Here is a 23,918-nt window from a genome sequence, read left to right on the forward strand (position 1 = left end):
GCTCTGCCCTTTCCCCACTTCTGCCTTCCAACATAACTGGGTATTTCCCCATGTGGCCCTGTGGGCATGCTGTTGCCTCCTGTTTTTAGAGATCTTTGAGTCTAAACTTCTTCCTTCATGACAATCATTTCTGTATCTGCATGTTGTACCATAATTGATTAAAACAAATCCTGGGTACATTTTAAAACAAGGATTCCAATACATTCCATACACTGTATTTAATTGATATGTCTCTTAAGTCTCTTTTAATTTGCAACATTCTTTTGTCTTAACCTATACTGGTTAAGAACCAAGACCATTTAGGGGCTCCTGGGTGGCGCAGTCGGTTAAGCGTCCGACTTCAGCCAGGTCACGATCTCGCGGTCCGTGAGTTTGAGCCCTGGTTCAGGCTCTGGGCTGATGGCTCAGAGCCTGGAGCCTGTTTCCGATTCTGTGTCTCCCTCTCTCTCTGCCCCTCCCCCGTTCATGCTCTGTCTCTCTCTGTCCCAAAAATAAATAAACGTTGAAAAAAAAATTTTTTTAAAAAGAACCAAGACCATTTATTCTGTGGAATTTTGTACATTCTGGGTTTGGTTGTTTGCTTCTTTGTGTCGTTAATTTGTTCCTTTATTCCCCAAGTTTCCTGTAACCTGGTAATTAGATTTAGAGACCCACTTTTACTTCTGAGTTAACATTTGGGGTAAGAACACTTAACAAATGATACTACATATAGCCACTGCACAAGCAAGAGGCACATAGTGGGGCTGATCTAATTGAGATGTTGATGTAATGTAATGTAAATGTAGGTTCTGTCATTCTGATCCATTAAAAACTTCCTATCAATCTTTTTCACTAATGATCTTTGCTTCCATTGAAATCACCACCAAGATCCAGTATTTCAGAAATTAAAGAGTGATTTTTCAAATTCTGTCATTCCTTTGATCTTTATTGACTAGAGTTCTCTAATAATAATAAAGAACTTTACTTCACCAACTTTTGGTTGTCTTATATAGGTCATAAAGGAAAGACAAAATAAATGCTCCACTTTTCCCCTTTATTTATCAATAAGTACCCTAATATGCTTCATAACTGACCAGTGCATTTGGTCAGGAAAAAAGGAAGCTATTAAAAGCTTTTGTCATGACAAAAGGACATAGGAACCAATTTGAGGGGATTCTCACTAATGAAAGACAGGACAACCAGAGCACAAAAAAAGGCTACAATGTATTTTTAAAAATCAATACAGAAGTTATAATACAAGTAATTTTTAATTTCCAAAGTTTATTTTTACGTTATTCTTTGTTAATTTTAAGTTAAATTTAGACTTGGGCCAGAGAATGTAGACTGTAGAATATCTGCTTTTTTATGAACAAATTGAAAAACAATTTCTCACTTGAACTATTTTAAAAAGAGTAAGTTATCTGAAGTTAAATAAGGGTGAGTGTTGGTGGAAGGCATTTCTATATTCTTTGTGCCCATAGTCTTTCATATGAATTTTCAAAGGAGTAATACTAATGATAATAATAAAACAAAATTTATTTTATTATATCTCATGATCTTGTGGGTCAGGAATTTGGGCAGGGACTCAGTTGATAGATTCATCTGTTTTATATGGTATCAACTGAAGTCACTCAGTGGGTACTCAGCTGCTGGGTGGTCTGGAAGATCCAACACTATTTCACTTAAATGTCTGGTGTCTTGGTAGGCATGTGTGGAAGACTGGGCTCAGAAGGGTGCCTCTTTCTTTCTTTGTGGTCTTAGGGCTTCTCCATGTGGTCTCTTCAGCAGAGCAGACAGACTTTTTAACAGAATTCAGAACCTAAGCTTAAAGGAGCACTCCAAGAGATGCAGTAAAATCTACCAGTAAAGCCTGGAAACTGGCACAGCAGTACTATTACTAGTCAAAGTAGTCTTGGTCTGCCCATCCTCAAGGAGAACGGATGTGGATTCCAGATTTTGATGGGGGGAAAGGGGGAATGTCAAACAATTTGCAACAATTTTTATTCTGCCACAGTATTGTATTACCATTTTACAAATGAAAAAATTATAGCACAGAGCAGTTAAGCATCTTGTCAATATAATACAAGTAGGAAAGTGATGGGACAGAGATAAGTGTCTCCCACATTTGTCACACTGATTAGGATTAGTTTTTAGAGTAAGTGTAAAGTTTATCAGGCTTAAGTGATGGTGGAATACATTAAATTAACATATTCTTGTAATGATATAAAACCTCTTAAGTCAATTGCCTGTATGAAGGAAGCAAAAAGGATTAATTACTATATTCATAGAGTATTCTACAAGACAGGATTGAAAAACTATCTTATATTTTTACATTATGAATTTTTAGATGATGGGTAAGGTGTGAATGTTGTCTAAAGGCCTTCTTACATTCCTTACATTCATAAGGTTTCTCACCAGAATGAATTCTCAGATGCTGAATAAGGGATGAATTAAGTCTAAAGGCCTTCCTACATTCCTTACACTCAAAGGGTTTTTCACCAGTATGAATGCTCTGATGTAAAGTAAGTTTTTGGCGCAATCTAAAGGCCTTCCCACATTCCTTACATTTATAGGGTTTCTCACCAATATGAATACTCTGATGTTGTGTAAGTTGTGAGAGCAATCTAAAAGCCTTCCCACATTCCTTGCAGTCATAAGGTTTAACACCAATATGGATACTTTGGTGTGAAATAAGTTGTGAGTAACGACTAAAGGCCTTCCAACATTCCTTACATTCATAAGGTTTCTCACCAGTATGAATTCTGTGATGAAGAATAAGATGATAACCACGACTGAAGGTCTTTCCACATTCCTTACATTCATAGGGTTTCTCACCAGTATGAATTCTCTGGTGCAGTGTTAGTTGCTGTCTCACTCTGAAAGCTTTCCCACATTCCTTACATTCATAGGGTTTCTCACCAGTATGAAGTTTGTGATGTACTCTAAGGCCAGAGCCACACAAAAAGGCCTTCCCACATTCTTTACATTCATAGAGTTTGTCAGCAATATTAAGCTTCTGATGTCGAGTGAGATGTGCATACTGTCTAAAGGCCTTTCCACATTCTGTACATACATAGGGTTTCTCACCAGTATGAATCCTCTGATGGAGAGTAAGTTGTCCTCGCACTCTGAAGGCTTTCCCGCATTCTTTACATTCATAGGGCTTTTCGCCAATATGAATTTTCTGATGTACTCTAAGGTCTGGGCCACATATAAAAGATTCTCCACATTCTTTACATTCATAGAGTTTTTCACCAGAATGAAGTCTCTGATGTCGAGTAAGGTGTGCAGTCTGTCTAAAGGCCATTCCACACTCCTTACATTCATAGGGTTTTTCACCAGTATGAATTCTGTGATGAAAAGTAAGCTGTTGGCGTACTCTAAAGGCCTTTCCACATTCTTTGCATTCATAGGGTTTCTCCACAAAATGAATTCTCTGATGTGGAGTTAGAGATGTACGTTTTTGATAAGAGGACACTTTTTGAGATGTAATTTTCACTTGACTGAAATATTCCTCCTGTCCTTCAAATTTTCTTTTAGACTCCCAGTCACTTTTTAAAATTAGGCCCTTAAGGCCATGATTTTTAATTCTTTCCATTATCTTCCACTGAGGTAGGTTTATTTCATAAATGTCATTTTCTGAGGATAACTTCCTGGTCTCTAAATCTGAAAGAAAATAAGAGAGCAAACATATAGTTTCCTTTTTTAAAAGAAGTAAAATTTCTACAGTAGAAATAATAGACAACTAAAGTAATACTCAATGAAATTCTGAAAATATGCAAGTTGAAAAAAAAGCATACAGTAACACCAGGGAAAATGAAAGTTCATGTTAAGAAAATAAGACTGGTGGGGTGCATGGGTGGCTCTGTCGATTAAGCGTTCGACTCTTGGTTTCGGCTCAGGTCATGATCTCATGGCTTGTGAGATTGAGCCCTGCATGGGGCTCTGTGCTGATAGTGGAGCCTGCTTGGGATTCTCTCTCTCTCTCTCTCTCTCTCTCTCTCTCTCTCTCTCTCTCTCAAAATAAACAAATAAATAAACTAAAAAAGAAGAAACAAAGTGAGGCTGGTGATTAGTAAGTCAGTGGGTATCAAGCTGAGATGTGGAGTAGAAGTCACAGGAACTTGTTATAAATATTGAGGTTTAGACACTACCTAAACCACCTGGGTCAGATTCTACAGTCCTGGTCAGTCCAATATTTAATATTCTCCACACAGTTCTGATGGAAATGAAAGGTTAAGAATTCATCCTTAACTTTTTTCAACAACTTCTCTTTATTCTTAGAATAAAATCAAACTTGCTGTGGTTAAAAGACCTCCACTAACCTATAACACATCATCTTAGTCTGCTCTATTTTCCACAAATCTGCTTGGGCTCTTTGAATAGCTGGTTACTTCTCATCCTGAGGTCTTAGTTTAAAAGTTATTCCTTTAAGGCTGACTCTAAACCTATGTTGTTGGGGCACCCAGGTTGCTCAGTGAGTTAAGCATCTGACTCTTGATTTTGGCTCAGGTCATGATCTCCCAGTTCATGAGTTCGAGCCCCGCATCGGGCTATGCACTGACATATAATATATGTGTATTACATATCAACATATATCTGGGTTGAAATTATATATTTATAAATTTTTCCAATTGTTTCTCTGCTTTTCTTACCCCTAAACTTCTTCAACGGCAGAAACAATTTCTACTCTCTGTTAAATAATACATGCATAGCACATAATGAGTTTTACTCTTTCAATTCCCATGGTTATATACTCATTTGGAACATATTTCTGTCTCTAATCTCTCACATATTATAACAATGATTAAATATTCCCTTTATTAATCCAAGCTAGTCTAGTTAAACATATAAATGGAAAATGATGGTTATATATTCCTATATATCCTTTTATTGCTTAAACCCCTAATCTATGTCCATTCCTTACTTCATGTAGCTGTGAGTTATTTTCTGTCTCCACAACACAATAAAAGTGCTGAAGAGTTCTATTCACTTGATTTCTCTTTAAGCTTATTCTGTTATTCATCCATTTTATAAATGCTCAACTAGTTTTGTTCCTTCATCCCCTTACTCAAGTCTCCTTTCCGTTCCTTCAGAGGCAAAGCTATTCCTTTATTTCCTAGAAATGTGTACCAGTGATTTTCCACACAGGAAAACATGTTTATACCTTACTGAAGTTCTTATGAAATACTTAGCAAAGAAAAAGATGTGATATGTAAGAAACTCACTAAAAGGGACAATGGGTCTTGTAGTCACTTGAGTATGAAAAATTTGCTAACAAAGTTCATGCTGGATATAGAGAGAAGATGGTAAACCAGTGGGAGAAATAGCAGAGAAATATTTAAGTGCTGAATGAGTTATGTATGAGAGAGAAAAAGGAGGATGTTTCAGTTATTATAATATGGTCTGTGTAAAAAAGCTGAAATCATATCAACATTTTCTATTGAAGCTAGAAATAATAAAATTTTAAAAAGCCAAAAATAAACCCACTTGAAATTTTAGAAGTCTATATTAAATAACTTTTAGATCAATAGGGAAATAAGTTCCAAAACAGTATTTTTGTATTTTAGAAAATGGTAATAATTTAAAAATCAACATTAAATTAGTATCTATAAAATATAAGCACAGCACTTAGAAAAAAATTTGAAAACTTTAAATATTTACATAAATATAAACATGAGAGAAAAAATTAATTAAAAATCAAAGAAATTGGAAGAAGAATAAAGTAAACTGAAGCAAAGCAGAAGGAATAAATTAATCAGTATAAATGCATAACTAGTCAGAAAACAGAAAAAAAGAACTAATACATAAAGCAAAAGCATTCTTTAAAAAAACAAATCAGGGTGTCAGCTTGGCTCAGTTAGTTAAGCGACTGACTCTTGATTTAGGCTTAGGTCATGATCTCATGGTTTGTGGGTTTGAGCTCTGTGTCAGACTCTGTGCTGACAGTATGGAGCCTGCTTGGGATTCTCTCTCTCTGTCCCTTCTCCACTTGCATGCTCTGTTTCTCTCTCTCTCAAAATAAATAAATAAACTTAAAAAAAAATCAGCAAAACAGCTAAAGCGTTAGTTAATATAAAGAAAACAGCAAGGGGATGCCTGTGTGGCTCAAGTCAGTTAAGTGTCAGACTTCAGCTCAGGTCAAGATCTCAAGGCTCGTGGATTAGAGCCCCAAGTTGGGCTCTGTGCTGACAGCTTAAAGTCTGGAGCCTGCTTCAGAGTCTGTGTGTGTGTCTCTCTCTGCTCCTCCCCTGCTCATGCTCGCTTTCTCTCTCTCTCTCTCTCTCTCTCTCTCTCTCTCTCTCAAAAATAAACATTAAACAAATTTAAAAAAAAAGAAAACAGCAATAAAGCACATAGAAATAAGAAATGGCAAAGTGAAAATAACCACGAATACAGAGGCCAGCTGAAAAAAGATTATTTTGCTAATAAATTTTAAAACATACCTAAAATGAATAATTTTCTAGGAAAATATAATTTACCAAAACTGACCACAGAAGAGATACAATGTTTAAACATGAATTTCCAGGGGGCCTGGGGGCTCAGTCAGTTAAGCGTCTGACTTCGGCTCAGGTCATGATCTCGCGGTCCATGAGTTCGAGCCCCACCTCAGGCTCTGTGCTGACAGCTCAGAGCCTGGAGCCTGTTTCAGATTCTGTGTCTCCCTCTCTCTATGACCCTCCCCCGTTCATGCTCTCTCTCTGTCTCAAAAATAAATAAATGTTAAAAAAAAAATTTAAACATTAATTTTCATAGAGCAAATAGAGAATGGGGTGAGACTTACCATCTCCTTCTCCTAGGAAAGAAGCTTTAAAGAATAGACCATCTAAATTCTATTAAGAGTAGACTATCTAAATTCTATTAAGACTGAGAACTAAGAAAAAGGAGGACTTCCAAACTATTTTCATAGAGTAATACTGAACTAAATAAAGATCACTCATAAAAAGAAAACTACATACCAATTTTTTGAAAACTGATATAAAAATTCTAAAACATCTAATAAAACAGCATATTGAAAACCTAGTGTTATTTATTCAAAGAATGTTAGAGTGGTCCAATATGAAGAAATCTATTAAGACAAATCAACACACAGGGGTGCCTGAATGGCTCAGTAGGTTAAGCATCCAACTCTTGATTTTGGCTCAGGTCCTGATCTCAGGCCCTGGGGTCAGGCTTGTGGGGTCAGGCTTGTGGGGTCAGCCTCTGCGGTGACAGCGCAGAGTTGGCTTGGGATTCTCTCTCCCTCTCTCCCCTTCCTGCGTGCATGCTCTCTCTTTCTCTCTCTCTCTCTCAAAATAAACTTAAAAAATAAATAAATAGGGCTGCGGGGTTTGGGGGGAACCACAAGATCAACTTCAGAGATTCTGAAAGGCAACTAAAATAGGAACCATTCCTGATTTAAAGGAACAGCACAATAAAATAGAAATGATTACTTCCCTAAAATGATAAAATATATATTAAAGGCAGCTTTTGAGTTATTAGCCAATACACTTAAATATCAGAAAAAAGCTAGAAGTAGAAAAATTTAAGAGGAGGTAAAATTGTATTTCCAGATGATATGATTACATAATTGGAACACTTAAAAGGTTTAAATAATGTAAATGGTAACAGAATTTAGGTAGGGTAGTGGGATATAAAATCAAAATACAAAAACTAATAGCTTTAATATATATGTTTAACAATAAAATATAATGCAGAAAAGAAGATTCTAGTCAGGTAGTAAACTGAAAATATATACATAACCTTTATGAAGGAAAACTCTGAAATACGAAGCATTTGGCATTAGATTTTCTAAAGAAATGACATGCAAAATCACAAGATGGAGATTACTCTGTACAAGGTGAGAATGGCCTACCAAGTGTATGTTCATGCTGAGAAGCTGAGCAGGTATGGGTGACAATGGGTGACAACAGGATAAATACTATCTTCAAAGTGGCCATGTATATTGAATCCTGCAGATTTTCTCAGGCCAGATAGCAACTACTCCTGTCTGCCTCCACAGCAGGCAATGGACATGGGGGCTAGGGCATGAGAGAGAAAATAGTGGCTAGTCATGTCCTGGGGATACAGTCACATCCCTAGGTCTAGGTGACAAAGTACTTCTGCTTTACAAGGGAGTGTTTATTCCAAACAAGTTTAGGCCAGTTTCACTTTTTCCCTTAAGGTATCTAATTTAATTAAATAATAAACTCATGAACAACTATGAGAAGAGACTGACTCTATGAAAATGAAATTGAACACTTTGGAAAAACTGATTGTAAATACATATTGTTAAAAAATCACAGCTTTCAAAAATTGTTGGAGGAGTTAGAGTAAAAGATGGGGGAAAACATGACAATCAAGAAATAGTCTGCACTCACACTTCAAGTCTGGCTCTTGTTCTATTTAAAAAAAATTAAAACTAGGACACCTGGAGGCTCAGTCAGTTAAGCGTCCAACTTCAGCTCAGGTCATGATCTCAGGGTTTGTGAGTTTGAGCCTTACATTGGGCTCTGCCTTGAGAGTCTCTTACTGTCTCTGTGCTCCTCCCCTACTCATGCTTTCTCTCTCAAAATAAATAAATAAAGTTAAAAAAAAAAAGTCTATCCTCCAGAAAGCTCTTTTGTACTCTTCCCTAGTTGATCCCACCCCACACTCTTGAAGTGACCACTGATTTAATTTCAATTACAATATATTAGATTTGTTTAAAAAAATTCTTTTTAACTAGAAATAATAAACTATGCATTATGTATGTGGTTTAGATGAAAAATTAAATATGATGAGACACATTAGAAAGGCAGGCTTAGACATATCTCAACTGAATTAATAAATAAAGATACATTTTCATGTTGAGAGTTAAAATACTTTTATGATATATATATATATATAAAATCTCTAGGGGCGTCTGAGCAGATCATTTGGTTGAGGATCTATCTGACCAGCTTAGGTCAAGATCTCACAGTTCACGGATTTAAGCACCACATCGTGCTCTCTGCTGTCAGCACAGAGCCTGCTTCAGATCCTCTGTCCCTATCTCTCTCTGTCCCTCCTTACCCTGCACTTTCTTTCTCTCTCAAAAATAAATAAACATTAAAAAAATAAAATATCTAACCCATTTTTATGAATTAACAAACCAAATACCAGTCCCAATTCTATTCAACCAAAGGATTTCTATTCAATATATTAAAGACTGCTAATGAGAATACAGAAAACTATAAGAACTTTCTCTCTATATATATAATAATTACATTTAAGTTTAATAAAAGCCTGACATCCAAGAAACTGTACTTCTGAGAATCAATTTTAAACACATTCTGAATAAGTCCACACTGAATGCTAATATTGAATAATCTTCACATTCTATTCATGACTATCTTCTTACTTCACTGAGAAAATAGCAACAACAGAATATGCTATCTTCTCTCCACCACCTCTGACCAACCTGCCTTCATAACTACATTGTTTTCTTTTTTATACCTTATTCTCTGGATCTTATGCCCTTTCCTCCACTCCCACCTCAAGGACACAGCTTCCACAATTATCTTCTTTCTCTATTGCATCAGTTTCCCCCACCTACAGAATCATTCTCATGAACACACAAACATGTTCTAATATATCACAAAATACACTGCTTATAACTCATATCCCCAGTGTAACTATGAATGTCATTTCCCACTTCCTTTCATACACAATTCCTCCCAAGAATTCTTATACTGATTCTCATCACTGCCTCACCTGCCCTTCTCTCGTTATGTCATTTCAATCATGTTTTCACCCAGACTTCACTGAAATCACTTGCCAGAACCTGGGATGAATTCTCCATCTCCATTGTCTACTATCATTTTGAAACATTTTGTTTTTATGTCAGTGGCTGTTCCTTCTCTATCTCCTTTGCTATCCCTCTTTCAAAGGTCTAAATGGTGAAGTGCCCCATGAATCAATCCTCAGGCCAGTTTCCCTTGTCTGCTTTCTTCCTTCAAGCATGTCTTCCTTAAATGATCCAGTTCAGACCCATGGATTTAAATTTGAACCACAGACTCCCAGATGTACAATAGACCATAATCTCTCCCCGAGCTCCAGGTTATTCAGCTGCCTAATCAACATCTCAAAGAGAAACATATCTCAGAGTTAAAAATATCCAAAACAGAATTCAATGTCCACCTTCCAACCGGCTCTTCTTATCTTCCCCACTTCAGTAAATTGTGCTTCTATTTACCCAGCTAACACACTTATCTCTTCCTTTGATAGATCTTTCCCACTTAATCCACTTATGATCCTATCAGCATGTTCTTTTTGGCATTACCTTCAAACATATCACAAGTCTAAGAGCTTCTTATTACCTCCTACTGTTGTCATTCTTTTTTTGTTTTTTCTTACTGTTGCCATTCTTATCCAAACCACCATCACTTCTAGTCCAAACAGCTGAAATTGCCTCCATACTGGTCCTTCCTGCTTACATACTCAACCAGAGGGATTATTTTATTTTATTTTATTTTTAATTTAAATATATTAAATTTATTGTCAAATTGGTTTCCATACAACACCCAGTGCTCATCCCCAAAGATGCCCTCTTCAATACCCATCACTCACCCACCCCCTCCTTCCCACCCCCCATCAGCCCTCAGTTTGTTCTCAGTTTTTAAGAGTCTCTTATGCTTTGGCTCTCTCCCCCTCTAATCTCTCTCTCTCTCTCTCTCTCTCTCTCTCTTTTTTTCCTTCCCCTCCCCCATGGGTTCCTGTTAAGTTTCTCAGGATCCACATAAGAATGAAAACATATGGTATCTGTCTTTCTCTGTATGGCTTATTTCACTTAGCATAACACTCTCCAGTTCTATCCATGTTGCTACAAAGGGCCATATTTCATTCTTTCTCATTGCCATGTAGTACTTCATTGTGTATATAAACCACAATTTCTTTATCCATTCATTAGTTGATGGACATTTAGGCTCTTTCCATAATTTGGCTATTGTTGAGAGTGCTTCTATAAACACTGGGGTACAAGTACCCCTATGCATCAGTACTCCTGTATCCCTTGGGTAAATTCCTAGCAGTGCTACTGCTGGGTCATAGGGTAGGTCTATTTTTAATTTTTTGAGGAACCTCCACACTGTTTTCCAGAGCGGCTGCACCAGTTTGCATTCCAGAGGGATCATTTTAGATTATATAGCAGGCTATAGCTTCCAATTTCTCTTAATGATTATATTACTTGACCTTTGCCTAACTCTGATCTCGTCTTTTGTTACTTTCTTTTCCCTTCCTCCTCCTCTAGCCATAATGGCCTTCTTTTTACTCCTCAAACATGCAAAGCTATCTTCCTCCTTAGGCCTTTTCTGTTGGCTCAGAATGCTCTTGCCCTAGAGAATCACATGGCTTGAGCCTCACATCTCTCCTCAAATATCACCTCCTCAAAAAAGCCTTCTCTCATTTATCTGCTCTTCTGTATGCAAGTTATACTTCAATAAAAGTTACTTGAGGGGCGCCTGGGTGGCGCAGTCGGTTGAGCGTCCGACTTCAGCCAGGTCACGATCTCGCGGTCCGTGAGTTCGAGCCCCACGTCGGGCTCTGGGCTGATGGCTCAGAGCCTGGAGCCTGTTTCCGATTCTGTGTCTCCCTCTCTCTCTGCCCCTCCCCCGTTCATGCTCTGTCTCTCTCTGTCCCAAAAAATAAATAAACGTTGAAAAAAAAAATAAAAAAAAAAAAAGTTACTTGAAGGAAGAAAGAAACAAAGCAAGAAAAGAAAATGAAAGAAAAAAATGATCTTGTTTAAGATGTCTAATTTTGAGTCAAGAGTTGTCATTTGGCTGAATACTTCCTGATTAAACTTACATTATCTTACTCATTTGGAAACTCTGCATTTCATTGGTTTTTTTTTTTTTTTCAGCATTAATAACTGTAAATGTCATTTAATTACCTAAGTATGAAAAAGACTTCCTGTGGTGGAGAGTGAGTCAGAAGATATAACATTATAGATAGTGTAGGCACTGAAATGGCCCTGTTACAACAAGAACTTTTAGCCTAAAATGAGTCTCCTCAGCCAGACCTGAATGTACAGACAGCAAAATACAGAATGACAACATATACCTCTCTATATAAAGAATGTTGAGGATCTTTTTTAAAGACATTCAAAGAGAGATTAAAATAGTACAGAGGTGGAAGCTAAACCAAGGGATCATTCTTCCTATAGTCTATCACATTCATGTTTCTTCCTGATATGAAGGTAGATATATATATACACAGGGAAAAAAGCAGAGAATGAAATTCTACGATCTAAGGATCTATCTTCGAGTAATTCATATAAAACTGTGATTGCTGATAAAACATATACGTATTCTTAGAATGTCAAGTATATTCTTTTTATAGTCTTTTATTTCCCCAAAAAAGTTTTCTCAGACCATTCCTAAAGTAGCTTTCCATCCTACACCATTTTCTATTCTCTTACTTTGCTTACTTTACTTCATAGTACTCTCTTATTACCTGAAGTTATCTATCTTTATTATTTTTTTAAAGTTTATTTATTTATTTTGAGAGAGACTGGACATGTGTATGCAAGTGGGGGAGGGGCAGAAAGAATCCCAAGCAGGCTCTGTGTTGGCAGATACGGGGCTCAAACCCATGAACCGTGAGATCATGACTGAAATCAAGAGTCTGAAATCATGAGGCTGAAATCAAGAGTCGGACACTTAACTGAGCCGCCCTGGTGCCCCCTAAAATTGTATTTCCTATTTATTTATAGTTACTATGTGTCTCTTATTACAAGGTAAATTCCATGGGGGACAGAGACTCTATTGGCTTTATTTACTACTATATTGATAGTGTCTAGCACAGTGCCCAGCTCAGAGGTAAGTAGATAAGTCAATCAGTCAGTTAGTCTAACTATCTACTATTTATAAATACAAAAGAAGAAAGCAGCTGAATCAAAATATAGATAGAATGGTTGTCAACAGGGAACAAAGAGAGCACCTCTCCACCCATGCCCCCTTCAAAGAGGAGGAAAATTTGAAAGAACAACAGCAACAACAACAAAAGAGTGGTAAATGGATAAATAAATAGTTCTATAGTATCCCCTGCTAAGACCTTAACTTGCTCCTCAGGTGTTAGACCTTTTTCTTTCAGGCCCTAGACCTTAATTTTTTAATTTTTTTAAAGACTTTATTTTTAAGTAATCTCTACACCCAACGTGGGGCTCAAACTTACAACTGCAAGATCAAGAGTCATATGCTCTACTGACTAAGTCAGCCAGGCACCCCAGGCCTTGGATCTTTAAAGAGGACTTTCTAAACAACAGCAGTAGAGTGTGCCTCTTCCCTAACTAGTTGTGTGGTTTCCTCTGGTGATGGCTTCCCCCTGCTTAATTGGGGCTCACTCACCTGCATATGGTCTCCTTCCTTTCCTCACAACTTTCCAGGGCTCTTTTCCTTGCTCCAACAAGGAAATCACATCTGGCTTAGAAATGAAGCATCCTGATTAGAAGAAATGAAATGTAAGGTGATATGGAAATAAAAAATAAATTCAAAGTTACTTTGATTCAATCTTGGCTACCTTCTTAATAAACTACAGGTCAGATGGTAATTGATAAAGCCTTTAGAACAAAGAAGGGCAAGATAGCTAGAAAACATTCATATTAAGGTTACATAATAAATAGATTAATTTATATTCATACAAGTAATCCTTCTTGAGGCAAGTGGTTGAGAGCACAGACTGCCCGAGTTCAAATCCTGTCTCTGCCACATCCTAGTTTTAAGAATAGTAATTGTACCCTTCATACACAATTGTTGTGACAGTTATATTAACATATACCTATATCTAAACACTGCCTAGGCTATGTACTAAGCACTATATACACAGTTGTCCCTTGAACAATGCAGGTTTGAACTGCAACAGTCCACATATATGTGGATTTTTTTTGATAAATAAGTACTGTAAATGTATTTTCTCTTCTTTATGCTTTTCTTAACATTTTTTTCCTCTAGCTTACTTTATTTTAAGAATACAGTATACAATACATATAACATACAAAATATGTGTTAATCAACTTTATGTTATCAGTAAAACTTGTGATCAATAGTAGGCTATTAGTTAAGCTTTGGGGAGTCAAAAGTTACATGCAAATTTTTGACTGCATAGGGGATTGGCATCCCTAACTCCTATGTTGTTCAAGGGTCGAATGTATTTTATTAGCTATTATTATTTTTTGTCATTGTTATTTTGCTGAGGGGAAAACAAGAAGTTTCCAGAAGCATTTATTGTTATTTCTTATGATATTAATATAATGTTAAATGCAAAGTTCTTGGATTTTTAATTTTTAATCATGAAAGTAGGTAAAAGTGAATATGTTTATTAACAAAAGGAATGAGTTGTCTTGAATTGTAAATAAATCCTGTTGATCCAACTTAACACTACAAATATTATCTGTTCTTTTGGTAGATTAAAACCAAGATACATGGTCTAGCTATTTTCTTAACAGGTATACCAACAAATAACAAAACACCTATAGCAATTCTGAGTTCACATACAAAGTGAAACCTGATTTTTTTTTTAAGTTTATTTATTTACTTTGGAAGAAAGACAGCATTCATCCCCATCGGGGAGGGGGGGGGGGGGCAGAGAGAGAAAGGGAGAGAGAGAATCCCAAGCAGGCTCCGCAATAACAGCATGGGGCTTGAACTCACGAACCGTGATATCATGACCTGAGCAGAAATCAAGAGTAAGACACTTGAATGACTCAGCCACCCAGGTACCCTGGAAACCTGATTTCTTTGACACTAGTAAGACTGTATTCAAATCCACCCTTTTTTCATCAATAAGGAAGGCCTAAAGGCCACTTAAGAATGAGAAAGATGGCACATTAAAAAAAAAAAAAAAAGAATAAGGAAGATGAATATGCCTAACAGAGGTGTTCACTTTCAAACAAATAAAGTTCAAACCATTTACCTGAGAACAGGGAGCAGAAATTTAGATAGCTTCTTGAAAGACATTACTGAAATTTCCAGAGAAAAAAGCAGAAATTACAGAAAACATGTCTACAGGCGGATGACCTTACCCAGGGAGACCAAGTTGCTGTAATTCTCCAACATTACATCTCTGTACAAGTCCCTCTGTTCCAGGTCCAGGTATTCCCACTCCTCCTGAGAGAAGACTATGGACACATCACTGAACATCAGTGATCTCTGCAATGACAAACCATATAATACAATTGAAATTAAAGAAAATTTGTTTTAAGATGGAAGGGATACTGCAGGAAATGGACCATATGGCAAACAAAAAGGCTTGGGCTGGAAGCCTTTAATATAGTGAGTTAGGAAATGAGTGTGCCTGAAGCAGCATGCCTATGTGCTCTTGAAGAATCCTGTTGCTATAGGTGCAGCCTCTTGAATACTCTGGCGTATCTTGATCATCCAAACATGTCTGGGAAAGAAAAAAATCAGTTTTCCAATTAAATGAAATATTGTATATAAGCCTGTGCCTGTTACATGTCTCCCTCATAAAGTCTCAAGAAATGTAGTTCTTCCACCCTTTCCCTTTAAAGAACAGATTTTTTAAAAGTTTCCTTATAATATTTCTATGTTAGAAAAGGATATGAATAATTTATTCCAAGTTCATCATTGAATCAGATCATATCATAAGCATTTTTCCATTTATGACAGATTCTTTAATGAAGTCTAAAAAATTGTATAATAGTCTATGTGAGGGCTATATGAGACTTAATCATTCTTCCATTTTGGTCTATACAAAATATTTAAGGTTCTCCTCAGTTGTTAAGGTCTATAAACTATGTATCTGCATGATTTTCCTACTTACCATTTTCCATCACTCACTGTATACATTCCTTGTTCCTGACTTAGAAGATATGGATGTAGATTCTGGATACTGGTGATCCAGAATCACAGAGATGTCATTCTAGACCAGCATATCCTGTTCAACTACAAATGGAACCCTGATCCTAGTATACAACTCTTAGGGATTCCTAGGGAAGGTCCTTGATCTCTTTGCATGCAAGACCCAATTATATCTGTACCCCATCCTAAAAGCCTCACAAAGCAAGTGAGCTCACCATATGTTGAGGCTGAGGCCAACCAACAGCAAATCTTATCTTACATACTTGGAAAACTCAAATCCAGAAACATTCAGTTTCCCCATGAGTAGTCAAATGGGCTCATCCTCTTTCATCAACTCACAAAGATGGTCAAACATACCCCTCAAGCGATTTCATTTCTGCCCCACTGCAGCTCTTAGCAAAAGATTGAGCACACATAGGAGATGCTAAATGAGTTTTTTTTTCAATGAATACACGAATAATGACTGGCGAAAAGAGGACTCATAGGACAGGTGTTGTGCTAAATAGCCTCATCCCTCACTGGATTTGGAGGACTGGGAGAAGATTCCTAGATGGGACTCTGATAGGTAGGAAGTTTCAGGATAAAGAAATGTTCATAGGACATTAACATGACTGTATTTTCAGGAGAAAGAAACAGTAACTTACATGGGCCATGGTTTAGAAACTCAAGAACTGGTCAGTCTTCCTTGGAGTTTACTTGCCTGGAGGGTTCACAGAGGCCAGAGCTAGGGGGAAGAAAAGAAAGCCATGAGATGAGATAGTCCTCAGAACTCACTAAATGGCTGGAGTTAATGTCCTTTTCCCCTCCCTTGAACTTCTCTCTCTCTCTCTCTCTCTCTCTCTCTCTCTCTCTCTCTCACACACACACACACACACACACACACACACACACACACTGAGGGAGATTTGAGGGCATCTGGAAAATCTAATCCCTCCTCGAAAATTCCAGGGCTGATAAAGGGCCACATCATCTAAACAAGAATATCTTTCAAAGCTTTGCAGGCTTGCTTGGATTCATCAGATACAAAGAGAGAAATTCCTAAGTCCCAACCCTGGCAGTCATTAACCACTGTTAAACTGCTGCACTGGCAACCCTACCAGCCTGCCAGCCTGTACAATAACTTCCAGAATCTTCTGGGCTCATCACTTTTTTCCATCAGAATCAACCACACTGCTTTCCTACATGTCTTTATTTACCATTCTCTTTCTTACAACCTAGGCTGAAAAGGTGTGGATACATGCTCTCAACAGGTAGACAACACATAACTATTTCAAAGACTTCCATAGGATAGGCATTTTATATACATTAAGTGGATCCTTAGGATTGCTATGTAGTATAATAATTATCTATGCAATGGACCAGAATATTTACAATAAAAGTAAAACCACTTGCAGAAATTCAGTTAAGTAGCAAAGCTGAATTTGGATTCCTCATTTTTCTAACCAAAGTCAGCTCTTAATCAACTCTAGTTCTGGTCTCTGAAACCCAGAATTTCTTGTTCCAATGGGAGAAACATGAGCATGCAGGACTCATTAAAAAATAGAAATAACGGGGCTCCTGGGTGGCTCAGTGGGTTAAGCATCCAGCTCTTGATTTTGTTTGGTTCAGGCCATGATCTCACGGTTTGTGAGTTCCAGCCCCAAGTTGGGCTCTGCGCTGACAGTGCCGAGCCTGCTTGAGATTCCTTCTCTTTCCCTCTCTCTCTGCCTCTCCCCCGCTCATGCTTTTTCTCTCTCTTTCCTTCTCTCTCAAAATAAATAAATAAACCTAAAAAAATAGAAATAACATGTGAAACCACCAAAAGACATTAAATCTCACTTTGGGAGTACTTATGCCCATATTAGCAAGTTTGTAAGGAAATGAATACTCTAACCTGCAGATTGTGTAAATTTAAAATTATGTCCAAGCAGGGAGCACCTGGGTGGCTCAGTAGGTTAAGCATCTGACTTCAGCTCAGGTCATGATCTTGTGGTTTGTGAGTTCGAGCCCCGCGTCTGGCTCTGTGCTGGCAGCTCAGAGCCTGGAGCCTGCTTCAGATTCTGTGTCTCCCTCTCTCTCTGTCCCTCCCCAACTCATGCTCTATCTCTCTTAAAAATAAACATTCATTTAAAAAAATTATGTCCAAGCAGCATTTAAACCATGCAAATCTTCTGACTCAGAAATTCTACTCTGGGGATTAAAGAAAATAATTGTATATATGTACAAGATGTAAGAATGTAGTGACAGACATTATTTATAATGGAAAAAAGCGGGAAAGAATCTAAAAATCCTTCAGTAGAAAATAGATTAAATAAATTATAAAGCACCCACAGAATGAAAAAGCTTGTCACTTAAAAAATGATAATACAGACTTTTAATTGGAAAGATGGAAATATGTTTACTACATGCTGCTGAGTGAAGAATGCAGGTGACAACAGTTGTGAGTACTGTGATCCTGTTATAGCAGGGCAAAAAAGATATATATATTTGTGCATGTGCATGATAATCACAAAATCTAAGCTTTTAAAAATATATAAGGACATACAAAATATTCAAGATAAAATATTCTTCAATAAAATAAAATAAAATGGACATTATGAATACATTAGTAAAGTATAATTAAGCATCTGACTCTTGATTTCGGGTCAGGTCATGATCCAAGGGTCGTGAGATCAATCCTGTTGGACTCCGTGCTGAGCATGGAGCCTGCTTAAGATTCTCTTTCTTTCCCTTTGCCTCCCTCTCCCCTGCTTGTGTTCACACACTCTCTCTCTAAAATTAAAAAAAAAAAAAAAAAAAAAAAAAAAAAAAAAAGATCTGCAAAGATTGCTAATTTCCCCATTTTGATCTTAATTTTCTTCTTTTTGCTTATATTTACTTCATAATTTTATATGGCAATATATACTCTGGAAAGACATTTTTGAAATTTTGTAAATGGGAAGCTTTTCTTCAAATAGGTGAAAAAGACTCACTTCTGAAGCAGTCACCTCTTGAACTTGGAGGAAAAAAGCTACTATATATTTTTCTTCTAGCTCCCAATAGCTGACCCAACTCTATGATTTGTAAGTTTGTTCATGTATGTTGAAGTTTTGCCTAGAAAAAAATGGTTAAACACCCCCCATCTAATGCCTTGTTTCTCTGCTGCTGCCTTTCTTAACTTCTGTACTAATGCATTGATCTTGCTTCTGAACCAGTCATTTTAGCCATGATGCCCTCCAAAGAGGTGCTGAATCTTTTGCCCTGTTGGTCTCATTTTGCATCAACATCATGAGAATAAAAACCATAAGGCATAACACCTCTTACATACAGTCCATTTACCTATACAGAAATCCTCTGGATTTGGCATTTTTTGGTTACAACCTGATAAAGCTTGCTATAATCAGATAATGTATCTTCTTCCCAGGAATTCCCAAGCTAACTTCTTCAGTGACCTTTATCACACTTAGTCTAATTCCTATACAGTTTTATCTATGTTGATAGATAATAATTTAAGAATCAAACCTGTTATGTGGATCCTGAGAAACTTAACAGAAGACCATGAGGGAGGGGAAGGGGAAAAAAAAAAAAAAAGGTTAGAGAGGGAGGGAGCCAAAACATAAGAGACAATTAAAAACTGAGAACAGGGGCGCCTGGGTGGCGCAGTCGGTTAGGCGTCCGACTTCAGCCAGGTCACGATCTCGTGGTCCGTGAGTTCGAGCCCCGCGTCGGGCTCTGGGCTGATGGCTCAGAGCCTGGAGCCTGTTTCCGATTCTGTGTCTCCCTCTCTCTCTGCCCCTCGCCCGTTCATGCTCTGTCTCTCTCTGTCCCAAAAATGAATAAACGTTGAAAAAAAATTTTTTTTAAAAAATAAAAACTGAGAACAAACTGAAGGTTGATGGGGGGTGGGAGGGAGGGGAGGGTGGGTGATGGGTACTGAGGAGGACACCTGTTGGGATGAGCACTGGGTGTTATATGGAAACCAATTTGACAATAAATTTCATATTAAAAAAAAATCAACTTGTCATTTTAGTCACTCTTTCACCCTCAGAGTACTAGCATAGGATCAGGCATATTGTGAGTACTTTATAAAATGTCTAATAATTCAACCTAGAAATTCCATTTCTAGGAATTTATCCCTGGAAAATTTTTATAGAAGTATACAAGGAGATATATACAAGGAAGTTCATCAAGGAATACTTTCTAACCAAAAGTCAGAAAACCTAACAGTAAGGCAACCAGCTAAATAAATTAGGTTCTACAATATGATGGCATATTATGTAATTATTAATAATAATGGTACTGGTTCATATTAATTCATGAAGAAAGATATCCATGATAAACTTTCAAGTGCAATAGGCAGACCAAAAAGAATATCCACAATGGTGGGAGGTGACTGACTCTCACATATGAAGAACACAGGCTTTGTTGTCAGGATCCAGAATATGAATCTGAGGTTTGATGTTATCAACTGGGAGACTTCAGGCATGTTAGTTTTCAGTGCCACTGCTTCCTCTTAGATAAACTGGAGAATAGTAACAGTATATACCTTATAAGGTTATTGTGAAGGTTAAATAATATAATACATATAAAGCACTTAAAATACCTTATTACAAGCAATAAATAAAATGAAAAAATTACATGCCCGTTATTCCATGTGTTTAAAAAAGTATCTTTAGTAAAAGCATTTTAATTATTTGGTAAATTATCTTTAATAATTTTACTTTTAATTTAATTTTATTTTTGAGAGTGAGCATGAACAAGGGAGGGGCAGAGAGAGAGGGAGACAGAGAATCCCAAGCAGGCTCCACACTGTGAGCGCAGAGCCTGATGCAGGGCTTGAACCCATGAACCATGAGATCATGACCTGAGCCGAAATTGAGAGTTGGATGCTTAACCAACTGAGCCACCCAAGCGTCCCTTTAATAATTTTAATACTAGGATGCCCTTTCTCCTTTCTCTTATAGTGAGATTTTCAGGACTCCTCTTTCTTACAACATTAGTAAATTTTAGAACTGTTTGAGAATGTAATTCTTCTTAATAAATAATATTAGCAAAAAAGATTCATAAAAATCAAGAAGTAGAACAAAGTCCCTTTTGCTCTCTATTCCTAGCAGTTCCAAAGAAACACCACTTGGCATCATAAAACTCAAGAAATTTGATAAGGTATCATATTGAACATATTAACACATTAAAAACATTTGATCAAGTTCTTCTGTATAACATGCCTGAATTATTTATCATTACTACCACGTTCCACTGTTATTACAAATCTCTACTTAGGAGCAACCTTGAACCACCAAAAAAAAACCAAAAAAAAAAAAACAACAAAAAAACCCCACCTCAATTCTGAAAAGATATCTTATTTGATATTTGTTGCCCTGATAAATGTTTCCATAATCCTAAAAGGTATAAAGTCTTGAAAAAAATTTCAGGTTAGAGGGAAACCACTGTACTCTCCTTTACTCTGTACAAACAGCAATATAATAAATCTTATGACTGCGCGGGATTTCTTTTCAAAATGTTGGAGAGTATCTCCTTAAATAATCAATTTTTGTAATTCTATTTTACGAAATGAACATATGTACACAAGCGCACAGAAAAAAGATTTGGAAAAACAAACATCAAAGTACTAATATTCATTAACTTTGTATGATGGGACTATGAACAAATTAAATGTTCTTCTTTAGGGGCGCCTGGGTGGCGCAGTTGGCTAAGCGTCCGACTTCAGCCAGGTCACGATCTCGCGGTCCGTGAGTTCGAGCCCCGCATCAGGCTCTGGGCTGATGGCTCAGAGCCTGGAGCCTGTTTCCGATTCTGTGTCTCCCTCTCTCTGCCCCTCCCCCATTCATGCTCTGTCTCTCTCTGTCCCAAAAAATAAATAAATGTTGAAAAAAAAATTAAAAAAAAAATAAAAAAATAAATGTTCTTCTTTATAATTTCCTTAGGTCTGCATATTTTTCTTGTTTATAATAAACCTGCATTAATTCTATCATCAGAAACAAAAACTATTTTCAAACAAAATAAAAAAGAGTTGAGGAGAGGAATTACCTTTTAGTTGTTAAGAGAAAGGAGTCTATAGGACTGTGAAATGAGTGAGTTCCTCAAAAAAAAAAAAATCAGTATGGCAGAAATAAATAACACTCATCAGTTTTTTTTACTGTTCTTCACCAAAACAAGGTGCTGCCTTCACCTTATTCTGTGACTGAACACAATCAAGGTAAGCAGCATTCTTTTTTATTTTTTTTTAACATTTATTTATTTTTGAGAGACAGAGAGAGACAGAGTATGAGCAGGGGAGGGACAGAGAGAGAGGGAGACACAGAATTCGAAGCAGGCTGCAGGCTCCAAGCTGTCAGCACAGAGCCGGACACGGGGCTCAAACTCACAAACCTCAAGATCATGACCTGAGCAGAAGTCAGAAGCTTAACCAACTGAGCCACCCAGGCACCCCACGGTAAGCAGCATTCTTAAATTCAGTAAAAATACACCAAAGCAGACAGGAGTATTTGGTACACGATAGAGGCTTTCTCTCTGCCTTTCTCCACTGCATAACTAATTATAGTTTCACATTAGATATAATCCTTGCAAAATTTCTACAAATCCCTAGTTTACTAAAAGGGATTCATCTGTAATTAAAATTTTCCTGAGTCATCTTGTTCAAAACTATGACTATTGCTTAAAATTTATCATTTACAGGGCACCTGGGTGGCTCAGTAAGTTGAGCATCCAACTCTTGACTTCAGCTCAGGTCATGATCTCATGGTTCAGAAGCACCATGTCAGGCTCCACTGCTTGGGATTCTCTCTCTCCATTATCTCTTTCAAAAATAAATAAATAGACTTTAAAAATTTTTTTCAATTTTTTCCTTCTCATGATTCACGTTTAATGACATAAAATTGCATCACAGGGATGGAGTGTGATTTAAGAATTTCCTATTGTTAGACACTAATTTTATTTGTTATCTCAAAGTACATTCTCAGATATTAGTCTTTGACTCTAGGCCAGTAGATCTAAATCTTTTTAGGATCATGTTTGAAAATCTCATTAAATTATGGACTTCCTCCCCATAGAAATGACATATTAACAAATATCTACAACTTAAATACAACTTCAAGGAGTTTCTGGTTCCCTGAAAGCTCCAAATGGATTTAAATTACCTCTGGTTAAGAATTTCTGTTCTAGGGGCACCTGGGTGGCTCAGTCGGTTAAGCGTCCGACTTCGGCTCAGGTCATGATCTCGCAGTCCGTGAGTTCGAGCCCCGCGTCGGGCTCTGTGCTGACAGCTCAGAGCCTGGAGCCTGTTTCAGATTCTGTGTCTCCCTCTCTCTCTGCCCCTCCTCCGTTCATACTCTGTCTCTATCTCAAAAATAAATAAACGTTAAAGAAAAAAAAAAAGAATTTCTGTTCTAGACCATTTGAGCATCTCATTTTTTTTTTTTTAAACTAGGAAATCCCCATCACAGCTTGGTATTTTCATTTTTCCTGATCTATTGGAGGTGGGTGGGGAATTGCCCAAAATCACATTAACAAATAGCTAATGTTTATTAAATACTTATCAAGTGTCAGGAGCTGTTCTAAGAGCTTTACACTTAAAAAGAAAGCTCATAGAAGTAATGGGAAGTATCTGTCAAATGGACAAGTGCATATAGGCACTAGGTAGGTAGCCCAAGTATTAACTCAATCGACAGGAAATTTAAAAAGGAAGCAAATGTTCCCATGCCCTAAAAAATAAAAATGCATTTCATATTATATGAGGAAATACCCACTCATCTTGACCTTAACTTTTTAAAATGGACAAGAGCATTCCTTCTCCTCCTCCTCAGAGCCCTTTCCTTAGGGTTTGACAAGATTGAGGAAGAAGGGAATCTTAGGACAACAGGCCTTTCTTGGAGCCCAGCCCAGCTAAATTAGGGCACACCACGACCCCATCTGTCCCCCCCAACCACCCACACATAAACCGAGTAAAGAGGGAGAATATTGTTGACCCTTCCTAGTATTAGAAAAAGGCCAGGGTCATGGTTGTGGGAGGCGGGCGGCGGGAATCGGACTTCTGGGCAGTTTCCCGGAAGAAACTCGGTGGTTCTGAAACCTGCAGCTGGACCCCTCAGAGCTGTGTGTGTGTGTGTGTGTGTGTGTGTGTGTGTGTGTGTGTGTGTGTGTGTGTGT

The 23,918-nt window shown here is 37.2% G+C and overlaps 1 protein-coding gene across 3 annotated transcripts in view; it reads right to left on the minus strand.

Moving 5' to 3' along the window:
- Positions 1 to 1,019: 1,019 nt before the first annotated feature.
- The window catches only part of ZFP82 (ZFP82 zinc finger protein), a 23,604-nt gene continuing 705 nt past the window's right edge, over positions 1,020 to 23,918 (minus strand). The window contains exons 2-6 of one of the 3 annotated variants that reach the window (XM_040445736.1): positions 16,439 to 16,518; positions 15,285 to 15,363; positions 14,999 to 15,125; positions 13,326 to 13,418; positions 1,020 to 3,645 (exon numbers count right to left, since the gene is read on the minus strand). In XM_040445736.1, the coding sequence (XP_040301670.1) occupies positions 2,300 to 3,645; positions 13,326 to 13,418; positions 14,999 to 15,116 (1,557 nt within the window). In that variant the 5' untranslated portion in view covers positions 15,117 to 15,125; positions 15,285 to 15,363; positions 16,439 to 16,518 and the 3' untranslated portion in view covers positions 1,020 to 2,299. Of the gene's footprint in view, positions 3,646 to 7,834; positions 8,001 to 13,325; positions 13,419 to 14,998; positions 15,126 to 15,284; positions 15,364 to 16,438; positions 16,519 to 23,918 lie in introns of those variants that run through there. The other 2 variants (XM_040445735.1, XM_040445737.1) reach the window with 2 other exon arrangements.

Source organism: Herpailurus yagouaroundi, unplaced genomic scaffold, assembly GCF_014898765.1.
Source record: "Herpailurus yagouaroundi ecotype Mexico unplaced genomic scaffold, PumYag 194, whole genome shotgun sequence".
NCBI classification, from domain to species: domain Eukaryota; kingdom Metazoa; phylum Chordata; class Mammalia; order Carnivora; family Felidae; genus Herpailurus; species Herpailurus yagouaroundi.